This window comes from Furipterus horrens, unplaced genomic scaffold (genome assembly GCF_987537825.1).
Source record: "Furipterus horrens unplaced genomic scaffold, mFurHor1.1.pri manual_scaffold_8, whole genome shotgun sequence".
NCBI lineage: Eukaryota > Metazoa > Chordata > Mammalia > Chiroptera > Furipteridae > Furipterus > Furipterus horrens.
The window spans coordinates 49,744,815-49,768,493 of NW_028327178.1; the positions used below are offsets into that span (position 1 = coordinate 49,744,815).

A 23,679-nucleotide genomic window follows, 5' to 3' on the forward strand; every position below is an offset into this window, starting at 1 on the left:
ACAATAGATTGAATTAGACAGTGATTTGGATCATTTTCTTCCATCAGCTAGATTTAATCAATATTGTAATTTGTTTTTCAATCCACCGAAGGGTGATTAAACAATCAAATGACCTGATTGACTAGATATTCCCCACTCATATTTTCTGAGTCATTTGCAAACATTTACACAGCAACAAACTCTATCCAAATAACCTCTTTAGGGGTAAGAGGGAAATAAATTTTAATATTTATTATGTAACATGGTAATTTTTATTTATAAAATCATAATACAGGAAGAAACTGCACTGGTTTTTACATTTTATTTTATTAATTTTTACATGTAGAGATGCAGCAGTCTCTCTTTACAGCCCAGTTTAATGTTTTACCACCTTTATAATCAAGCATTTTTTCTTATTCATACTAAAAATTCTTTTTACAGTGTGGGCAGCATTTCCATCTTGACTACTTAGTCATAAGAGAGAAATAGGTTTAATAACTTTATGGGTACCATATAGTGAAAATGTTTGAAATTTACAAGAGTTCAAACATCCTGACTTTTTTGCCATATATTGCTGACAGTGTGGTGTCTTAATTCAGGTACTGAACCATTTTCCTAAGCAGTGTTTTGAACTTATATAGATTTCAGTGTTCTCATGCAACAACTGGACAAGTATCTTTATATAAAATGTTTGGAGGTAGATATTTTTTTCACAATGAACTAATTTGTAATTCCAAGTATGGGTATGTCTCTTGAAGATATATTTCATATAATTTATAAATACAATGTTTTGCTTATTTTAGTCATATTCCAAGGGAATATTATCTCAGATATAAAGCCTCATAAAAATAGACTCAGGAAAAACCTAAGGTATGTTTTTCAAATCTTCATATTTGTGGGGGATTACCTATATTTTTATGCATCCTCCTTTAATTTGTACATCAAGATTCCTCATAGATATGTATTACTGTATTTTTATTGCTTATTATAGGCAAACTCATGACAGTATTCTATTTTTTGAGTTAAAAGATGAAGACACCATATAATGACAGAATAGACATGAAGTTTGGCTGTAACCCTCCCAGTTATAGGATTCTTTTTTTATCTCTACAGTGGAGTAAATAGTATCTTTTAGCTATTCTTAGATTCTCCTAAATTTTTTTATTTTTAATCACATTCAAATATTTCTTGAATTATCTCTCACAGCCCTGGCTGGTTTGGCTCAGTGGATTGAGCGTCGGCCTGCGAGCTAAGTGTCGCTGGTTCGATCTTCCAGTCAGGGCACATCAGAGAAGGAAAACTCTGATTCCAAAAAACCTCCGCTGCCTTGTGGCATACCTCTTCAGGGGAAGGGCTAAGGGAGTAAACCCCGACAGAAAATCCGGAGCCGGAGTCCCTAAGGCGGTTTGACGTTGTAGTCAACACCGGCAACTCCTGCGGCGCACCTGAAGCCAAGCTGTATTGACTCCGTCTTTCCCTTGGACCCTTCAGCTGTGAAGAGAGGGGGGGTCTGCTGCATGGGCAACAGCAGACCCTCCATATCACCCTGCCCAGACTCTGTAGCTTCAGCTTCACTGGAGAGGACACTCCAGCGTCATCGCAAGATGTCGATTCAACACGGGAGGAGACAGATACCATGTCACTCCCGAGTCGGACTGCACAGCCATTCTCGGCGGTGCAGATAGACTCTTAAGAAGCTACACCATCGTCTCTCGAGACGGACGGCTGCCGACGACGACGAATCACATTCACATTTTTATAGTTTCTATTTTTTTCAAGACCATTTGGTCTGATTGTGTCTTGGCAACTAGTATATGTGTTTTCTTTAACTCTTGCGTATCTTATGGCTGCCTTGTGGTAACTGGTAGGGTTGAAATGCTTTTTATGCTAGTTTTGGAGTACTTTGTTCATGATCAATTCTAAACTGACAGGGTCCACTTAAAAATCCATCTTGTCTATTAAATGAACTATAGTAATTCTAATTAATATAACAATCAGTTTAAAATGTATACTTCTCATCAATCTTAAATAAAATAATATTTTCCATAATATGGTGCCAGCTGTGTTTCTCCTTGACAATATAGCCATTTAAGAATTGTCTTATTATGCATTTATTTAAAAAATTAATATGTTAGGCACAGTGTGATCTGTAAGATTTCCAAGGATAGATACATAAATATATCACCTTTTAAATTTGGAGGTTTTTAGTTCATAAAGATTTTGAGGATTTTTTGTTTGTTTTTAGTGTATAGGGAGTAGAGTCATATATGTTAACGCATTCCTGTCCTTGCCAAGATTTGGCTAATAGCATTGTAGGTAGATACCAAAACAAAGATTGTGTGAGAACATATGCTAAGTTCTTTCCAAAAGTATTATAGTAGTTAGACCATAAACCTTAAACAAAAAGAAAACAAATCATTTTAATATCATATTTTAAGGTGAATTCTCTGTGCCAATTTTTTTCACTGTTTTTAAGTTTTGTATTTTATCTAACTTACATTTGTACTGGAATGTGTATATGCTTTGCTGAAAGACCTTCAGGAAACTTTGAAGGATTTCCATTTTGCTCTGATAAAATTTCTAACTATATTCAGAATTTTGAGTGTTTCTTATTTTAATCACCATGCTCCATGAGGAGTTTCTCTAGACTTTTTTTCTGTTCACCGCTTTGTTTAAAGAAATATTGTCCTTTCTTGGCTACAGTGCTACAGAATAAAAGTACTCTCACAAAAGAACTGAGAGGAATGTCTGTTAAGATGTAAAGCTATTTAATATTCCTTTTAATTTCTTATGTTCAATGCAGGAGAAAACAAATTATGTAGTGAGACCACGCACATATGCTAATCTGCTATCATAGAGCTATGGATTTAAAAAGAGAAACATAAATATGATATAGATTTGTCATTCAGCATTTTATAGTGACAATATTTTCTTTTCTTTATAAGAAATAGTCTTTATAATGTATGACATGACTACTTTAGGGCCCCTTGGAAGCTCCTAAGGGGGGAAAAAAAATCCTGTTTAACTTTTTCATCCCTACATATTGCCCAAATTTATTTGACCCAAACTCATTTTTAAAGGTGCCCTAGAGTCATGTGAAACACAGTTGAACAAATACGGGTTCATCAAGTTCCAGAAAATCCCACTACATGCAACTGAAATGGCACTTTGGAAGTCTGATACACTGAGTACACATTTTACTCTTCCATGCATAACTTTGCACCTAAGGGAGACCCTGAGTTTATCAGCACCAGAAATATCTTCAAAGCGTAGGATTGGAATTTCCGACTTTACTTTACTAAATTTAGTGATCTTCTCTTTAAAGCATTCTGCTGATATTTTAAGACAGAGGACAACAAATTTTTATGGAAAAGTCACATTATAAATATTTTAGGCTTTGTGAGCCAGATGGTCTCTTTCTCAACCACACAGCTCTGCCACTGCTGTGCAAGGGTAGCCATGGACAGTGCATTAACAAACAAGCACGACTGTTCCAATAAAACTTTATTTGCAGAAGTAGGTGGTAGGCTATCTGACCATTATTTTTAAATAATTTGTAACATAACCAAGTTTTTTCCTTATAATTACAAATAATAATCACAGTTGAACATTTTACAATGCAGAATATAAGCATCATATAAAAACCCTTTCTGAGGTCTGTAATGTACTTTATTCCATTGGTGTTTTGAGCCTCAGATTACAGGTAGCCTTCTTTTTAGTTGTGAATATATGTCTGCCCCTCATAGCCATTTTCAAGTAACATTTTGTTCATATTGTTTACATTTTTCAATATTGTATAGTTGCTCTGTTTTTGTATAAGACAATATAATTTTCACAAAAGTAGGGTAGGTATACAATTTTCTTGTAAGTGATAAAAAAGAAACAAACAGGGATGTTGGTTGAATAACAATAGTCTATGACCAAGTAAATATTCTATGTATGTATAAAGTTGAAACTGATACCAACTTTGTAATGAGTCTGAGAAATAACATTTTACTGTTCACAATGTATTATATCATTATGCAAAATTATATACTATATCAAGAAAATTATATTTGTAATACCCTGGGAGTTCTCTATTTTCTGACCAAACTGTTAGTTTATTCATTTCACTTGGCAAGACTAGAAAGTTTTCATTAATAATGTGTGAAAGACTGTTACACCACTTTTAAACTCAGTTGTTGCAGTTATCTAGTTACAAGGAACAGCACTGTTTGAATGGTGCTGAGGGATATTTCAAAATATTATGCAGCAGCAGTTTTGGGTTTAATTGTCTGCAGATGGTAGATGATCTATTTTCTTTACTCACTGCCACATTTCTAATAGCACCCAGGCTGATCTGTGTAAATTAGTAATCTTTCATGTAAGCCTGTCCTTAATTTTTCAGTATTTTTTCTTTGCCTCATTTTCCAGCTGTATCATGTTAGAACTGATATTTTAATTTTCTATTTTTTAAAATATCTGTGTGTCATAACTGTTAACCATTTGAACACAACTACTGAGCTCTACAGGCAAATCAGAAGCCCACCTGGTACACTTCAAGAATCTAAATTATTTCTTTGGTCACATGTTAACCATGACAACTATAACAAAGGTAGTGATTAGTTTTTATTTTTCTCACCAATGCTTTGAGATGCATTTTTTTATTTCCTTAATGTGACAGAATGAGGTTCCTAAATAGAAATGTTCTGCATGAAATTTAGTTATCAGAGGTCTTGCTACATAAAAATATTTTAGTGAAAAAGATAATGTTCTTCACAAAGGTGATTTTAGCAAGAAGAGAAAATATTGTGACTTAAGCCGCAGAATTTTAACTAACCTAATAAATTTTAAAGGCCTAAAATTTAGATAATTTGAATTAGCAATCTTTATACATCACACTCAATAGCTGTTGGAAACATTGTTCAGTACAGAACCTTATTTAGGACTAATGTGTTTTACACTTTTTTCTTCAGTTGATCTATCCAAAGTCTACAACTGTGTCATAGTTAGAAATCTAACTGCCTGACTAAAGCTTGTTTAAGAGAAAAGAATTCAGAAAATCCAACACCTTGCTATGTTTTTTTGTTTTTCTTCTCTTTTTGTTGTTGTTGGAACGAAGTTGAGACAATGTGATATACTGATAGATATTCTCCTTGCTAGCCTAGCTTCAGTCTGGCTTTTTCTTCCCTCATGCATGCTGACCTGGGAATCTTCCTTTGCCATAGCTGCGATAATCGTGACTCAGCTTACAACACCTTACATTCGCATCGCCCCTGCTGCAGGCGACGACCAACTGACAGGTCAGATGTTCAAGTATAGATGAGTCATTCTGCCCATTTCCTGCTCATTTTTCTCAGCTTCCTTTCCCCTCTACATTTCCTCCTTTGCTTAAGACTTGTTTACAATGTTTCAGACTCTTGGTACAGACCTGTGCCCGCATTAAATGAAGTGATGTGCTTGGCCTCTTCTCTGTGCACATTATATCCATGCATTAGCACAACTCCACTGCATGTTTCCACTGTGTGTTTGTCTGTTGGTGTGTTCCTTTCTAGCCTAATGTTATATAGAAATGAAATTTGCTGGATTTGCAATGGCAATGACATCAAACAGGATTTCAAACAATATCCATAAAGATGGATTCACAGTAATCCAAATTAAGCTAAAAGGTGTTGTGATTTGAGAGTGAGAGAGGTTTATTGTTCACCTTGTAGTATCTTGTTTGCACACAGTTAGCAATACATGAGCTTGTCTGCCAACGTTATGAATTGAAACCACTCAACACTGTTTGGGGTAATGCTGTTCTAATAGTTTTTCATGTACATACAACTGGAGCAGAACTGATTGCATTCCTTTTTAGATCCTTGTTTCAAAACAAAGTATTTATATAAAGCAGTGGCACATCTGCAAGTCAAATGCATTGAATAATTTAGGGACGTTTTTAGAAAATCAAATGGTTTAGAATCCTGAAGTTGAACTGTGTGATTCTTTATACCAAGAAAAATTAGCTTGTCCATTCATACTCCCTTTAAAGACCACCTGTATAAACTCAATTAGGAAAAGTTTCCAGTAAGTTACTCCAGATTGAAGGTGAGTGGTCAGAAATCCCCAGAAGACAAACTTTTGCCCTGCAACAAAAGCAAGCCATTGTCAGGATTTCTAACATAATTACAAAGGCATGAGTCAAATTCAGGTTTCCAAAGGATTGTTGATGTCATAGTTTTGTTGCATGTAGTATAGGCATGATTAAAGCTGAGTAACAAACACACAACTGCTTTCCATACAATTTTTACTCCAGCAATTGTTTTGTATATATGAAAATAAGGAATATACCCTGACATTTAAGGGAAAAAAGTAAAGCTTAACTCATGGCAAAATTTCCTAAGTGTACAGGTTGTTCCATGAGCTTATTTTGGAAAGTAATGCAACTGCGATTCAGAAAAATTGTAGACTAATCTTCATAAGCTAAAGAAATGTAGAACAGTACCCCTTCTTTCTCTTCTGGAATTCTCTACATATTTTCACCCCTCTTGTTTTCAGGCCTATAAGCTATAAACATATTATTAACAATTTTGCTTCCCTTGCTTTCAAATTTCTTCTAAGCATATTTCTTTTACTGATTGAAGTTCTGCTTGTTACAGATTCTTTCTTACCCTGAACTTCTGAAATGTTTTTCCCCACAGAAGTACTTAAGGAATAGTGTCTTTCTTACATAAGTCCTCCCCTTTAAAACCTCTACATTTCAGGCCTGGCTCATTGCAGTCTGTACAGTTAGGTGTCAGCCTTGAAGGTAATCTGGGATCCTGCGGTGAGTTTGAGCCCATTATGTTTGAGGTGGCAACAGTTTTGCCAGCCAGTCATTAAGAAATGGGTTACCCTCACTAGCATAAAATGAGTGCTTATGGGAAATAAAGTTAAAAATCTCCTTTCTCAGGCCTACCTCTAAACCGTTACCTTCAGATTAAGCATGCTGTTTATGAGAATGAAGTAAGTGAAACTTCTGAATATAGCTTGCTCTCTAAAATTTGCATGATTAGGAAGATACCTCATAAACTGGCCTCCTACCTAAGGCTTTCAGATTCAGTGTGTGTTGTGATTTTGGAATTAGTCTGTGAAGGACACATAGGTGAACTATATGGCTGTCATTCCTTTAAAGGCTGCAGATGAGCCCCATCATTTACTTTGGTTTATTAGGGATTAAAATGACAGAGTGTTAGAATAAGCCTAAAAAACCAGTGAAAAACTACTTTAGTTCTTTTTTCAGTATTTACTGCTGGTTTTAATGATGGTTAATCTTACCCAGATAAATTCAAACTCAAGTAATATTTCTTTTTCATTTTCCATTTGTATCAGCCATCAACTTTGATAGCAGTAACACTATATTTCTTAATAGATTTATTCATGAGTCATACTGAAAGCTTGAGACTTCATTCATTCCATCACTGATTTGACATTTATTGAGCACCTTCTGTGTGCCAGGTATAGATCTTCTCTTATAAAGAGTTTTACTTTGTGGTTGCCCAGAATCTTGACATTAAGCATATTTGCATTAGTAACATCAAAACCGGCATGTACACGTGCTCTTATGAATGAAAAATTACTCATCATGCCTGTCATTCAGCAATTAAGAAAAGACAACAGTTATGTAGATAATAGGGAAAAGGGACATATTTCAAAACCTTTCTCATTGTGTGGAGCAGCTTTAAAATGGTCAGTGGGACAGGACGGAGCATTTGACACTTGTAACCCATTGAACACTTGGGTCCCTTCCAGAAGCAAACGGGAGATACATGAGGGATACATTCAGAAGTGCCTTCAGCAATTTTTTGTTTATTTTTTAAGTTGTGCTGACATCATGCTCTGAAAAATGCTATTTGAAGCTATACTTACTTATACTGGGAAGCTTTGATAAGATAGTGAGTCTTCTGTGGTTCTTTTGTCTCACAATGTAGTACATGCTGGTTAGGTTTGCCTTGGTATAGATGGGACCTCCCTTCCTTGTCTAAGACCAGAAAAACAAGCACCCTGGTAAGCTGACCTCAGCACAGGACTATGCTGGACCCCAAAAAAAGTGTTTCTAAGTTTTGAATTCACTTAATGAACGCAGCTCAGACTGCGGAATGTTAGTATGTTTTGTAAGCAGTCTTGTTATTGCATTGGAGAGTGTTTTTTAAACTATTTTGTCCTCAGTCAACAGTAAGAACACATCATCACCCAATTTATACACACATACACACAAGTAAGTTTAACTGAAGAAAAACCTTTAGAACTATACTAGCAACTCGCTGAATAAATGCACTCTGATTTGTTCTGTTTTGTTACGTCTTATTCTGATTCTTTTTTTTTTTTTAATTCTGGCAACCAACCAAATTGATTTATTCCCCACTAATGGGTTATAGTCCAGCTTTTATGAAATGCTTTACTAAACCACTAGATTTAGGAGATGATGAAAGGAAATGAAATATATAATTGGAATAAAAGTCCTGTCTATCTCAAAAATCTTACTCTCCAATGCACACAGAAAATTCTAGAAACTGGAAATGCTTCTGGTTTCTATTTCATTCCTTTTATTTTGTGATTAATTGCATATAATATAGAACTGCTTTGGGAATAAAATTAAAAGCTGTACATGCTAGAAATTTCTCTTTAGGATTTTCTAGTTAATTTTATAAATATGTCTAGGCTATTTATTTTATATTAAGATTTCTATTTATGATTTGATAACTTAGCCAGCCCTGAGATGCTGTGCAGAATGGCTTCCTTAAACAGCCTTCTCATCTGTTTTGGTTAATTCATACATCTAATATGATAAAATCTGTATTCTAGAGTATTTATAAACAAAGTGACTCCTGGGATTCAAGTACAAATCAGATTTATCAAAGCATGTAGAATTACTTCCTAGATATAATTAGTACTTAAAAAAAAAAAAACTAGCCAACAATTATTCTTACATAAAATTTCTAGTTCTGAAAAAGATATATGTAACATATGTCTGTATTGTCAAAGGTAAACACAGCCGGACATTAGTTAAAGTGGTGAAAAGAGATTTTATTCAACAACTTCTGACAGTAGGTGATGGAGCTGAGCTTCATTCCAAGTTGTACAGAGGTGACTGAGCATTTTTACTAGAGAATAAAGAAGGGAGGGGGGCACACCAGGACTCCATGGAGTGAGGGAAGTGAAATATTACAGAAGGCTGGAAGGGTGTGTTGGTATGTGTGAAATCCACCTGACTTTGCTAACTGGAAATTACTTATGACAGGCTCCTATGTCCCACAGAGGTTGGAAAACAGAGGACCTATTCGCTGGACTTTTCTCAGGCAGGCACTTTAAGGGAAACCAGGGTCACCTAGGAATACGACATCAAGCTGTTAGAAACTGTGTTAATATTTTGTTCAAGTCTTTATTGATCAAGATTGAGGGCTAGTTGAGAAAGGGCTCAGAAGAGCCTGGCTCAAGTTTGGTCAAGGAGAGCATTTTTCTCGCTCTTCACTCCTTCCTTCGTGAAGAGCAGTGGATTGATGGCATTTGAAAAAGGAAGTGAGGATATTTGCTCAACTTCTGTGCATTGTCCTCCAAACACAAATTTTTTGTGTGTCAAAAAAGGCTCAGAAGAGAGTAGCTAGTTTGATCACAAAGAGAAGCATTGTCAATAGGTAGGCAAAGCTATTATGAAAAACAAATCCCAAGGAATGCCTTTTTCTCCTTAATGTGGCGGTTAAATACAGACTTTTTTAGTGTAAAATATAAAACATGGAAGTCACTGCACTAGATCCCCACTGAGGAAGAAAAGCAACTACAGTATTTGCAGAGCCCTTCCATGTTTTAGAGCTGTGCTATAGAGACTTCCACATGTGTTCTCTCACACTCTTCACATCAACCACCTGAGTGAAACACTTCAGCTGAGAAAAAGAAACAGTACTTCCACAGGCCCAGAGGTCTGATACTCCATTAAGCGAGTGATAGGAATTTGATTCCACGCTTTGTGACTTGAGCCCTGGGATCCTTCAACCTCAGTGTCTGTTTGAACATCCATTGCCCTTTTAGCCTTCAGTGTCTCCTCCCTCCTTCTGGGCCGTGCAAGCCCACCCAGCGCTGACACACTATGCAGCCCTTTCAGTTGGATTCTCACTAACTCCTGGACTCCTGGCCTCCTGCCTCCTTGCCTTCCACTGCACCTCATTCTGATCCCCAGCCCTGAGAAAACCCCATCACCTGCTTTCTTGGCTCCCATTGCCATACTTCCAGGCATTGCTGGGAAAATGGCAGAAACAGATTAATTCTACCAAGGGATATGCTTTGTCCTCCACCACCACCCCAGTTACCATCTCAGCCCTGTGGGTCAGGAGGTGGTAATATTTGGGAAGGCAAGAATTCCAAATCCTTCATCCTACAAATGCTCATTAGTCAGTTGGCATAGCATATAGACCATCAGAAGTAGAAATCCTGTAAAGTGACTGGTCCCATGGTTCTCAAACAGTGTTTTGTGGGTTCCATGGAAAAGCCTCAGGAGTTACTTTTCATTCAAATCCCAGCTGTGCCACTAGCCAGCAGAATGACTTTGGGCAAGTTATTATGCATCCCCATACCTCAGTCTGCTCATCTGTGAAATGAGAACTATATTTTTACACTCAAAAAGTTGTTATCAGGATAAAATGAACAAATAAAAGTACTTATTAAGTCCTCAATAAATGTTAGATATTATTGTTTTCTTACCTTAATAATGTTTTTAATTATAGGAATAATGCAAACTCTTTCATTTCTTCATTGATTCATTGAGTACTTATTACCTGAGCGCCTGATATATACTAGACACTGTGCCAGGCTCTTGGGATATCTTAGAAATACTAAAAAAGTTCACCTATGTCCACACTACCCTAATCCATGGGGTTTTTTTCTTTCATTTTTTTTATTGTTCTATTACAGTTGTCCCATTTTCCTCCCATTGCTTTCCCCTGCCCCGCTAACCCATGTTTTGAACCTTCCACAACTTTCTTTTGGTATGTAAAAATATACAAACATATATACACACACAGTTTTTTCATTACCATTTATATACTTAACTATGCAACATACATTTTTCACTTAATATGTCATGAATTCTCCTTCAAGCCAACACATATCAATCTAAGGCATTCCTTTTAATAGTTGACTATTGTTTCTCTGTAAAGTACGGATGTATTATGATCTATTTACTTAGTCTCTTGTTAGTGGGCATTCAGATTTTCATCAGTTTTTTTTCCTACCAACAACAGACTAGAATAAACTTCCTTCTACATGTGTTCTTTCTATTATAACTTCTATTTTGAAATTATTCCCAAATATGAGTCAAAGGGCAAGTTTGTTATTTTATGGAACTGACCAGATTACATTCCTACGAAATTGTAGCAATTCATTCTCCCACTAGTGTCTGTTAATTGTCCCTTTCCCACAGCTCCACCTGCCCTGGATGTTTACAACCTGGTGTGTCCCATGTGGTGTGAAAATGATATTCTAATCAACTTTCCTGAAGATCTTTGCCTATGTTTTTTAGCTATTTGCATTTCTTTCTCTGTATCTGTTCTTATATATACCTGGCAGTCACTGTTCTTTGACTTTATTGTCTTTTGGCATAAAAATATTTTCATTTTTAGATAATCAAATATGCTCCCATTTTCCTTTCTTTTTCCAAGATTTCTAATTGGAGAACTACTTCACATATTTCTGGTTATTCTGCCATTATCCGGACTTGTTGCTCTTGAATCCATCTAAAATTACCACTGATATGGTGTGGAGTGTTGCCAGGGGAGAGGTCTAGCTTTTTTCAAGATAAACAACCAGTTAGGCTACTCTGATTATTAAGTAAACAATTATTTTCTCACATAATTGAAATGCCATATTGTCACATTTAAGTTCTCACATTTAAATTTGTATGGTCTTCTTTGTCTTTTCCTAAGCTATTATCATAATCTTTGACTACACTGATTTTCATGATAAAACTAGAATTCCCTCCTAATTCTTTGTCAGAATTCCTCACCACTTATGTTTCCGTGTCTACTTATCAGTCCTTACAATGGCCTTAAACGATGGGCCCCTCTTAACTTTTTAACTCCCCTCCTCTCCCTCTGCCTCATTCCATAACAGTCACTCTGACCTCCCCGTTCTTTGGACACATCAGTCATGCTTCTACCTTCAAGCATTTGCTCCCATTTTCCCTTGCTTGGAATCGTCTTCCCCAGATATCCACTGGATTGACTTCCTCACCTCCTGCAGTCCTTGCTCAAATAAACCTTCTCACTGAAGTCTGCCTTGAGAACTCACCCTTCTTAACAATGCAGCCTGCTGTGACACCGCCACATCCCCTCCGCACAGTCTGTCCCCTTATGCTACTACTTTCTCCTTTCTTACAGCACTTTCACCTTCTGTGCTTACTTGCTATGTTTGCAACTGTCTTTCTCCCTCTCCTAGAACATAAGCCTGCTGAGGGCAGGAACATTCATCTGCTGTGTTCTGATATGTCCAGGCATCAAGAAGGTGACCCAGTCAGTGCACACTAGGCAGTCAGGTCCCAAAAATGCCCTGAGATTCTCATTGGAATTAAATTTAATACATTATGAGAGCTGTGGAAAATGTGATACGTTTCTCCATTTATTCCTATCTTGTCATGAGACTTCTAATACAGTTTTTATGTAAGCCTGTCTTGTCAGGCCTCCCTTCAAAACATTCCAGAATCAATGACATCTCACTCTCTCACAGCCACCACCCCTGCAGAAACATTTTAAATGGTCTCCAACTTACGCTTATGGTTCCCTATTAATTCATTTGCCACAGAGCAGCTGGACTGAGTTTTCTGAAACTGAAGTCTGGTTCCATCACTCCTCTTCGTAAAGCCCCCAAATAGCTTCCTACTGCACTTGGAATAAATTCCAAACTTATAGTCACAACAGAAAGGGCCTGCACCATCCCTGTTCTCACACTCAGTCCTCAGCTCATACCACTGTTCAGTCTCAGTGCTGATCTAACTGTTTCTCCAAAACACAGCGCTGGGTGATGTGCCAGGTGTTTGCCTTTGCTGTTCCCTTTGACTGAAACCTCCTTCCCCCAAACTCCACATGACCAGCTCCTTCTCAACAGTCAGGATTTCACACAGAGGCCATATTCTCAGAGAGGCCTACTAAACCACAGCACCTGAAGTGCAGTGGCCCTGTCAGCTCTCCAGCCACTGTCTAGCCCACCACCCTACCACTTTTGAAGTTCCCTAATGACTTTATGTCTCCCTCCTAGAATGTTTTGGAACAGGCTTTGTCTGTCTTCCCAGTGTAGCCCCTTGGTCACCCAGCAGGTATTCAGAATTATTTACTGAATAATGAATATTTGATTATTTTTCTTATTAAATTTATTCTTTGGCATTTTATAGCTTTTATCACTATCATGATATTTAATTTTAATTTAATTGTATCAAAGAGTGGCCTATCCACCCACACCAACATTATCTATGCTCTGCTCCCACTCTTAGACTGCATCTGCCCACCTCTCTTCCTTCACCTGTCAAACCCAGCCAGTAGATCTTTGGGACTCTGTGAGCAATAAGCTGTGACAGGGCTAAATGCAGATAGGTGATATTTGTCCTTTAGTGGACCTCAGGCTCTCTCTTTGTAAGATGAACACATAACCAAAATCAGTTCTTGGCTACAATGAGTAGCTCAGACAACTGGATACAGTTTGAAGATAGTGGGATTGTTCACTGAACTTTAGCTGAGTCAGTGGCAGGAACAACAAATGCAGGGGTCCTGCAGCAGGAAGTACCATGCCCAAGAATAAAGGCCATCATGGCTAGAAGTATGTATGGGGAGCAGTCAGGTTGTGCAGGTGTAAAGACACTGAGATTAAGGACATAGGCCTTGATCCAAGGGGCACCGGGTAGCAGTTGAGGGGTTTTCAGAAGGGGCAGACAGGTTCAAGGGTCCATTGTGTACTCCAGACATACCAGAAGTGTAGGAGGGGAGGGGAAAGAGGCCAAAAGAAAGAAGTAAAATTAAGAAATGGAAAAGAGTGAGTGGATAAGAAGAGCTAAAAGCCAGGAAATTAATACAGTTGAAGTACTGGCCCTGTGTTATAGATAATCATCATGGAAGAACACATGATAGGGAATTGAGATTACAGGTTCAAACATATCAAAGGACTCCTTTGAGTACCTTAGAGATGAAATGGCTTCATTCAGCCTCTTGCCTAAGATATCTACTTCATTTACTTTGAGAACTATTTACTGGGGTGTACATATGAATCAAAACTGACAAAGAACATAAATGATAAAACTCAGCCATATTGTTTGAATATATGGGCACTGAGATAAAATTTCACCACCTTTACCTGCAGATAGTTATATTTTGCCCTTTTGGTACTTCAGTGATTAGACTCACAGTGTTGCATTAGAGATTGTTAATTGTGTCTACTATGAAATATGTGTAGAAATATTTTATCTACTACTACAGGAGCCATATGTTACATGTCTTTATACTTTTCACAACCAGCCACTCAGCCCTTAGCACTTGCAAGGTACTCAGAGACCAGCTATAATTTTCCAATGGAATCATGTGTAAAAAGATAAAATTACCTTAAAGCTGTGGACTAATTTCCACACTACTTTTTTAAAAAATAACACACAGGAGCTCCCAACAGTGACTGCCTTCAGGAAGAGTGGGACAGCAGGATGTGCAGCAGACCAGGTGTCACTCGCCTCCGATGGTCAGCCACCAGTCAGACACTTTCAGGAAGTGCATACAGTTTAGTTCTGATAGAAAGACAAGTTACCTTCCAGTCTTTGACATACTTAGCTGTAAAGAGCTATGCTCTACAATGCTCCAAGAGTATGCATTGTCCTTGCTTTAGGAGGGAAGTGTTCAAGGGTTCACCCAGTCATCCTGTATTTGAAGAGCTTCTCATGTCCCTGAAGACCTATACAGTATTCCCTCACTTATTGTGGGTATTTCATTCTAGACACCCCCCCCCCGCGATAGGTGAAATTCTGCAAAGTAGGAACCTTACATTTATTTTAGTATTCATATATATTTTAAGGCTTTATAAACCCTTCCCACACACTTATAAACCATTCCCACTCCCTTATTAACATTTTCCATACTTTTATAAACACTACTTATGTTCTTAAATATATTCTGCAGTCTAAAACCTATGTAACTTTAACAACATATGTATACAGTACCCCAAAATTCTGTGATATAGCGAAAAATTGGCGATAAATAATTAAATATAGTTTATTTTAAAATCCTGCAATACAGTGAGGCCGCGATATGGAGAGGTACTACTGTATATGTAATTAGCTGTGTTAAGAGGTGAGAATTCAGATCGAAAGGGGACTTCCGGCCAAGATGGAGGCATAGACACGCTGTGTCTCCCTCCACAACTAAGAAGGAATACAGCTACCTCAAAACTAGAAACAACCAGAAGTTCCAGAAAAATCAAACTACATGGAAGACCAGCAAACAAAGATATAAAGAAGAAATACTCATCCAGACAGATAGGAGGGGTGGAGAGGACACAGTGTGGTGGCAGCAGCAGAGGCAGGCCAGCAGAAAGCACAGTCACACATTTTAAAAAGTCAGGAGGGACACCTGGGGAGCGTTCCTAGCTTCTCACCGGACATCGCAGCTCATAGTCCCAGCGCCAGGGAAAGTTAAGCCTCATTGCTTCTGACTGTGCAAACCAGTGGGGGCTGGGGTGGAGGAAGAAATTGCTGGTCTCTCAGCAGAGTCCACTTGTTTAAAGGGCCCCCACGGTCCTAGAACATCTGCAGACCCACCCACTCTGGGAACGACGGCCAGAGCAGCAGCTAGAGGGGCACTAGTTCAATGCAGAAGTGGGAGAGGTGCCTAGAAAAGGGGCGAGTGCTGGGCAGGTGACATTGTTCCCTCTCATACCCCTCCCCCACATACAGCACCGCAACGTGGTGAAACAGGTCGCCCTATGCTGATGAATCCCTAAGGCTGCGCTCCTTACAACATAACAGGAGCAACAGCTCTACCTAAGACATGGAGGCAAACAAACACAGGAGCCTGTCAAAATGAGGAGACAAGAGAAGTATGGCCCAAAAGGGAGAACACATCAAGGTTCCAGTGGGTGAACTAAGCGACAAGGAGATAGTCAACCTAACAGATGAGGAGATAGCCAACCTAACAGACACAGAATTCAGAACACTGGTGATAAAGATGCTCACAGGCTTGACAGATTTGTTTGAGTACGGCAAACGCATATGAGAAGAAATGAAGGCTATGCTAAGTGAAACGAAGGAAAATCCAAACAAAACCAGTGGTGAAGGGAAGGAAACTGGGGTTCAAATCAATGATTTGGAACATAAGGAAGAAAAAAACAGTCAGCCAGTGCAGAATGAGGAAGCAAGAATTGAAAAAATGAGGAAAACTTCCCAAATTTTTAAAAGAGATGGACATACAGGTACGGGAAGTTCGGAGGGTCCTGGGCAAGCTGGACCCAGAAGGGACCACACCAGGACACATCATGAGTGAGATGCCAAAGGTGAAAGTTAAAGAGAGAGTCCTGGGGGCAGCAAGAGAGAGGCAGAGAGTTGCCTGCAGGGGGTGCCTGTAGGACTGTCAGCTGATTCTCAGAGGACACTTTGCAGGCAGGAAGGGACTGGCAAGCAGTATTCACTATGATGAAAGGCAACCTGCAGCCAGGATTACTCTATCCAGCAAAGCTATCATTTCTAATGGAAGGGCAGATGAAGTGCTTCCCAGAAAAGGTAAAGCTAAAGGAGTTCATCATCACCAAGCCATTATTATATGAAATGTCAAAATGACTTACTTAAGAAAAAGAAGATCAAAACTATGAACACTAAAATGACAATAAACTCACAACTATCAACAACTGAATCTTAAAAAATAAAAACAAAATCCAACTAAGCAAACCAGAATAGGAACAGAATCAGAGGTATGGGGATCATTTGGAGGGTTGTCCACTGGGAGTGGGGAGGGGGAGAAATGGGGAAATGGTGTAGGGATTAAGAAGCATAATCGATTGGTACAGAACAGATGGGGAAGTTGAGAATAATATAGGAAAGGGTGAAGCCAAAGAGCTTGTATGCACGACCCACGGAGATGAACCAAGGGGGGTGGGATTGCTTGCCAGAGGGAGGTTACTGAGCAAAGGGGAGCAAAGGGGAAAAAAATTGGAACTACTGTAACAACATAATCAATAAAATATACTTTTAAAAAAGAGAGATGAGAATTCAAAGAAGTAGAACTTGTGCTATTTGCTCTCAAGGAATTAATATTTATCATCTTTGTTAAGACCAATACAGTTCAATAAATATTTCACTTAAACAAATTTACCAGTATCTTAAACTATTTGTAATAAGTGCAGAATGAGGGAAATTAATATAAATGTAGTTGTACTCTAAAATGTCATATCTACATGATACCAGAATCATTTCCAGTGTCAGGAGCTCTGATTTGACATTTTGAGAGATTTTAATATAAAAAAATAAGGGAAGAAAATATCCCTTCTTTAGTCTTCCTTATAAGTAATAATGACCAAACTCTTCATTTAAGCTGATAATCAGTTTATTGGAAATAGTGGCTGAATTGGAACTACCATTTTTCAACTAAATATCCTGGTTTTTTCGAATGCAGTACTATATGTAGACAGAAAATTAATGATTCATGTGCCCCATCATGGGCGTTTCTAACCAAACATTTAACAGGATATCAGTGCTATGTATTTGGTCATGTAGGCCAATATAGAAAGTTAGTGTGAGGAGAATTTGATCTTTCTTATAACAGTTGCTTGAGGATTCTAAAATTCCCTCAGCCAGAAAGAATGTAAAGTGAGGGGAAATTTTTATTCTTCCTGCAACACCAGCTGAATGCATTTTAATGGGCTGTGGTGTCACTGGTGATTTATTGCCCTTTTTTGTTCTTTTATGTGTTATATTTGTCATTTTGCTATGGCAGTTTCATCTATAAAACAGTATAGTTACAGGAAAATGGTGAGAGGATACAGAACTGCCATGGGAGATTCTGTCCCTTTATCGTTGTCATTTTTTGGAAGGAAATACTGAGTCAAATGTCAAGCATTTGGTTTCAGAAATAATGTATTTTAAAAGATGTGTACTGCACTGAAATAGTATTGTTATCCATTTTTACTACATAAAATTCATGATTTCTATGTAAAATTCTTTTCAACATAAGGCAACAATTTTATTTTTCAATTTCTTTTGTGTTTTTCTATCAGCAGTGTGGTAAAGGAAAAAACAATATATAAACATAGAGTTTTCTGGCTTGCAAAGCATAAATTGAAATTTTGTATTTTAGGAAATCTACCTTTTTTGTTTATAATCTGGTACATGTCCAAAAATAATGCTGAAACTAAAGTTTTAAGCTCAAAATAGACCAAGATTTCAGTAAAAGATTAAAAATACTGAGAAAAGAAAATGCCCGTAGTCTAAAAAATAGTTTAAGATTTTTGCATGAAATAATTTATATTAATGAGTTTAATCATTCTGACTTTTCTATAAGGAAATATATTATTTCAATTTTATAAGGAAATTAATGCATTTTCAATATGGAAAATAGAATGATGTTTTTAAAATATTTATCAATGAGTGACAATATCATTTCACTGAGTCTTTCCCTTTACCGCAATGGCTAGCATGAAACTCTACCCTACTGTTGATAGATATCAGTTATGACATTTTGATTTTTATCCCTGTTACTACAATTTAGGATATAAGATGAATTTGTAAGCAAAGAGTCATGTTGTGCTGTATGATATTTGGTTGAGTTTGAACTAGTCTATCTTGTAAATAAGTATTTTTAGAATACTATAAAATTCTTAGTATTTGTGAGAATTTTTTAAAGTATTTATTGGTATGATCTAATATATTTAATCAAAATGGAAGGGAAGGCAGAGTTTTCTTCATTATCTTCATTTAGCGAGATGTTGAAAAGGTGGCAGGTCAAGAAAATATCAAGAATAGATCTAGAATAAATGAAACTCCTTTTCAAAAAAAGAAGTCATATCTTAAATACTTTCCTGACCATGCTAAAGAACCAAGGGAAAGTCAGAATTGGAAGGTGTAAGAGGAAAAAAAGGTCTTTTTGACAGAAATACCTCATTTTATTTGCTGTTTTGACAGTATCAGAGTCCAGACACTTTCATCAGTGTCTCCAGTGTGCTGAGTGGGAGACCCAACGATTTTTAAAAGATTGACTTCTAAAATTCTAGCATGTTCAAATTCCAGACACCTCTCTCCTGACTACCCCACACCCCATAGACATGCTACTTTTAGAATTATCACTGTTTTTAATGTAAGAAGATCTGGGATTTGGCTTCTAATGTCTGATTTGTTCACAAGCCATAGCTTTTCTAGCTTAGCTACCATGAATTCTCAGTCAGATGACCTTTTTCTCTAGGACAGTTGTCCTAAGTACAAGGGGAAAAGAGAGGCGGCTCTCCTTTGTAGAACTGTAGCTCATACTACCTGCTTTCCCACTCCCTCTTTGTCAGACGGGAATCCAGGCCTTCAAGAAGGGAGTACCACTTTCCTTGATGAAGGTCATTTAAAACATTATTTTTATTAAAAATCAATATATCATGGAATAAATTGCAGCATTTACCTGCTTTATTTAAAAAGATCAAACAAAAGACTCCAAAGAAATTTCAATCTAGTGGTAGGCCCGTTGGAATAACCCTCAGATTGGTGGTGTTACCTGTGGTCTCTTTTCTGCCCATAATGGGACAAATTACCAGCTCATAGGGACAGTGAAGTTTATACTCCAGATCATTTTCTGAACCACATGGCACACTTCCTAGGGGAGTTTTTTAATATGTCAGACAGGAATCTGGGCTTAAGGATTCTCTGCACCAAATTATAATAGGGTGGTTTACATGGACACTCTGGATCCCGTGCACATAACTTAGAAAGCATTTACTTTTGGTAGAAGCTAGTAAATTCAAGTCCTGGCTCTTGGGGAAATGTCTTAAACTCTAAAGTTCAGCTTCCATACCTGTAAAACAGGGAGAATGCTATTTCTTAATTTCATAGTGGGCAGTGGGAGAACGAATACAGTAATATACATATATAAAAGAACTCACACAAAGCTAGCCCAGGGTAAAGGCAGAAATTGGAAGTGGCATTTGTTAGTACCTTTTTTTGTGACTTTATTGTTGTTATTCTAATGGAGGATTGTTTTATATTGAGCCACTGCCAGTCCCAAGTTTTAATGCTGCAGCCCTTCAGAAAGGTGCAATATTGAACTTCTCGGAAAATGAATGGATTTCTTGATGCTACAGAGGATGTTATTTACATGAACACAATGTGGATAGCATGGTCTCCAGGAGCACCAGATCACAAACGGAATATTAGCATTCTATCATATTTCAAAACCTGTAATGAGTCCCCCATGGATAATATTTTCCATTTGCCAGTCTTTGGGATATAAACAGCAGGAACATGACCTAGGCTATTATCTTGCTACTGGCAGTGATGGTGATGATGATAATGATGAAAAAAGTTACCACATTTTTAAAGACAACTACTTATTTGAAGTAGTAATAGCCCAAAGCAGTGTATAACCTATTCTGTGCTTCCTGTGGCCCAGGAAATGAAATAAAGGCCTGGTTCCCTGTGTTTTCCTGGCTATTTAGGGTCCTTTGCTCTTCACTGTCCTTGGTTTAAATGTGGACATCATTCTTTGTGTTTGTTCTTCAGTAACGTCAGTTCTCAAGAACCTAAGAGGATGCATTTTAACAGAACTCTATTAAGAAAGGGTATAAATGATTTCATTAAATAACTTTTTCAGACAGTGGTTATGAAGTTGGAAAATATAGAATGGTTTGTAAGGGAATGAGAATCATCACATGTTTTCTTCAACATGTTGTTTTCATTTGGAAGAGTAAAATCTATCTCTGAGAATCAATCTTTGAAAATGAGCCTGGCACCTGCCGGGCCTAATAAATGACATCTGCTCGGCCCATCTATCAGTATCTCTGATGAGTTTTCCCATTTACTCCAGTAAACATCCAAGCAATACATCACTTTAGCAGTGTCGTTGATGTTCAGTTTAATATGTATAATTTACTTGTTGGTATTGCTAATGATGCTGTTATTAATTATGGTTTATTATTAATTACAACAATTTATTCTTTGTGTTGGAGCCCTAATCAAAACACATTTCAGCAGACCAATTTTTGTCTGGGCATTTGCATAGGTACTGTCTTATTTACTCAATATTATTAACCAACTTTTGGGTTCTTCTATGTTTTTGAAAATTTTCTATACCTAATGGTGTGTATTTACATACAGATGTGCATGCACATGGGTAAAGATCATATCAGAGTGAGTTACATGTCTCTTAGCTAGTTTAGGGGTTTAACAAAGGGAATTTTCAGATTTCTATCTTATTTCTTCTATGAGTAACAGGGAAGTTAGAAAATAATTTCAAAGCAGGGTCCTGGAAATGATGTCATCACTTTATTAAATGAAATTATTCTAAATAATTTTAATCATATTAGCATTATTTTATTAGAAGTTTCTCCTTTTTGCTTTCTAAAAAGCCCCAGACCATTATAATTACTCTGCAGCAAAAACTTTAGCTAGTTTAAAGACTTCTAAAACAAATTCCATATATGATCATGAAACATGGTCTATAGCCACTTAATCATTACAAGTATTGAGTTCATAACACTTTATTCTTGATGGATACTCACTTCTGTCTCTCTGTTATGTACCCAGTTAACTTTCTTGTCATTGATAGATATATATTACACTGATTTGGTGCTGAAAATATAACATTTTGCCACTAGTATTTATTTCCATGTTCTTTCTTTCTATTAATCTCATTTTATCATTGACAAAAGTTTGGCCAGTAAATTTATTGGTAAAGACTTTTATCTGTCATCAGCATACTAAGAAAAACCCTTCTTCTATGTACTGTCTCTTGGCATGTTCAGTGGATCCAATGTTCAGACATTTTCCTTCTTTCTCAGTTCATTGTCTTGATGTCCATGTAAGGTCAGTCAAAAACAGCTGCAGATGCCTTTTTATTAATAACCCCCTTACCAAATATTGGGGATCAGTGGAGGAAAGATCACAAAATAGAATCTGTTATCTTTACTTTCCACTTCTCCTTTTTCTTTCATTTTATACCCTATGTCTGAGAGCTTTAACATAATGGAAAGTGAATAATTAGACAATGAAAAGAGTGCAAATGAGAAAGACAGAAAAATTTAAGTGAAATTTATTGTGAGAAATCTTTGATTCAGCAAACATGTTTCTGCATGTATTAGGGATACATTATAAGATACCAAGCCAGATCACGTGAGGGCTAACAAGTAAAACCAGCTTTTTTCAAGGGATTTATGTTAGTATATAAGGGATTTGACAAAATAACTGAACTCAAGACTGAAAATAGTAAGTTCTATGCAAGAGGGGTGAAACAAGGTGCTATAGCACTCCAGGAGGAAAGAGAATACTTTCTACAAAATAGTCAGGAACAGTACTTGACCTAAGTGCCCTTTGAAGGATGCATGGCATTTAAACCTACAAAAAGTGAGTAAGGGAATGCTTCCATGCAGAAGGAGCTGTGGGAGCAAAGGCCCTAAGAAGGGGAAATGTTCCATGTATGAGGAAAATTAAAATGTTCTATCTGGTTGGAACATAGGTGGGTGGAGGAAAGTAGAAAGAGGACAAGTGTAAAGTTAGGAAAGGGGGTAGAGCTAGCTTGTGGAAGACCTTGATTGCCTTTTGCAATGAGCATTAGAAAGCTCTTGGTTTTTTGGTTTGTTGTTTTGTTTGTTTGTTTGTTTTTTAATGAAAGAGTGACCTGATTAGAGCTGTTCTTTAAGCTCAGTATGGCTGCAGTATGTAAAAGAGACTGGATGTGATGTCTACTTGAGAGTCAAGTACAAAAGTTCTGAAGAGAAATGAAGAGGTTCATGGCAGTGGGAATGGAGAAGGTATGAAGAAAGAATAGCACTTTGACTTTTCAGAGATTGGGCAGGGAGGTGAGAACTGACCTCTCTAATGTCCAGGTGACTACTCTTTAACCCAAGGATAGAATGAGTAAACCTCCTTTGTACTATATTTAATTTTTGTGTGCTGAGGGTCAAAATGTCCTTTATGTACAAGAAAAATTTATTTACTTGCTCTGACTCTTATTGCATACCTAATGTATTCTACACACTAAGGAGACAAACAGGGGAAAGATGCAGCTTTTCTTTATAAGAACTTGAACTCCTGTTCAGAAATATGCCACATTCATACACAGATCATACATGATAATTGTTTCCTTTACAAATACCTCCTATACATCTTCAGATATTCATTCAGTAAAGATTTACTGAGTGACCACTATGTCAAAGACATTGTGCTAATTGCAGAAAGTCAAAGGTGGACAAGAAATAGTCTACTCTTAAAAATCTCCAGTGGAAGACAGTATCAGGGCACCTGCTGGCGTTTTCATTGGTTAGATAAATGACCTCAATTTCTTTTTTCTTTTTTCTTTTATCATAGTCCTTTTTTTCTGCCCTGTAGATCATTCGTATTTCTTTTCTTTGATTCCTTTTAGCATTTCTACTTTGACCAGCCTTTTGTACCCTGGAAGGATTATTATGTGCATGTCACTCCTCTAGTACATTTCAGAATTACATTGACTGTATTATCAGGCCTTTCTTTTCTGCACTTAGGCCCAGGAAGTCCTTTGTCCTCGT

General features: G+C 37.1%; 1 protein-coding gene across 6 annotated transcripts in view; it reads left to right on the forward strand.

Moving 5' to 3' along the window:
- Window positions 1-23,679, forward strand: part of PTPRM (protein tyrosine phosphatase receptor type M) — an 883,942-nt gene that overhangs the window by 557,715 nt on the left and 302,548 nt on the right. For 4 of the 6 annotated variants that reach the window (XM_090285792.1, XM_090285794.1, XM_090285793.1 and 1 more), the window contains exon 14: window positions 5,187-5,261. The exons of the other annotated variants lie outside the window; for them this stretch is intronic. In XM_090285792.1, the coding sequence (XP_090141918.1) occupies window positions 5,187-5,261 (75 nt within the window). The remainder of the gene's footprint in view (window positions 1-5,186; window positions 5,262-23,679) is intronic. 6 annotated transcript variants of the gene reach the window in all.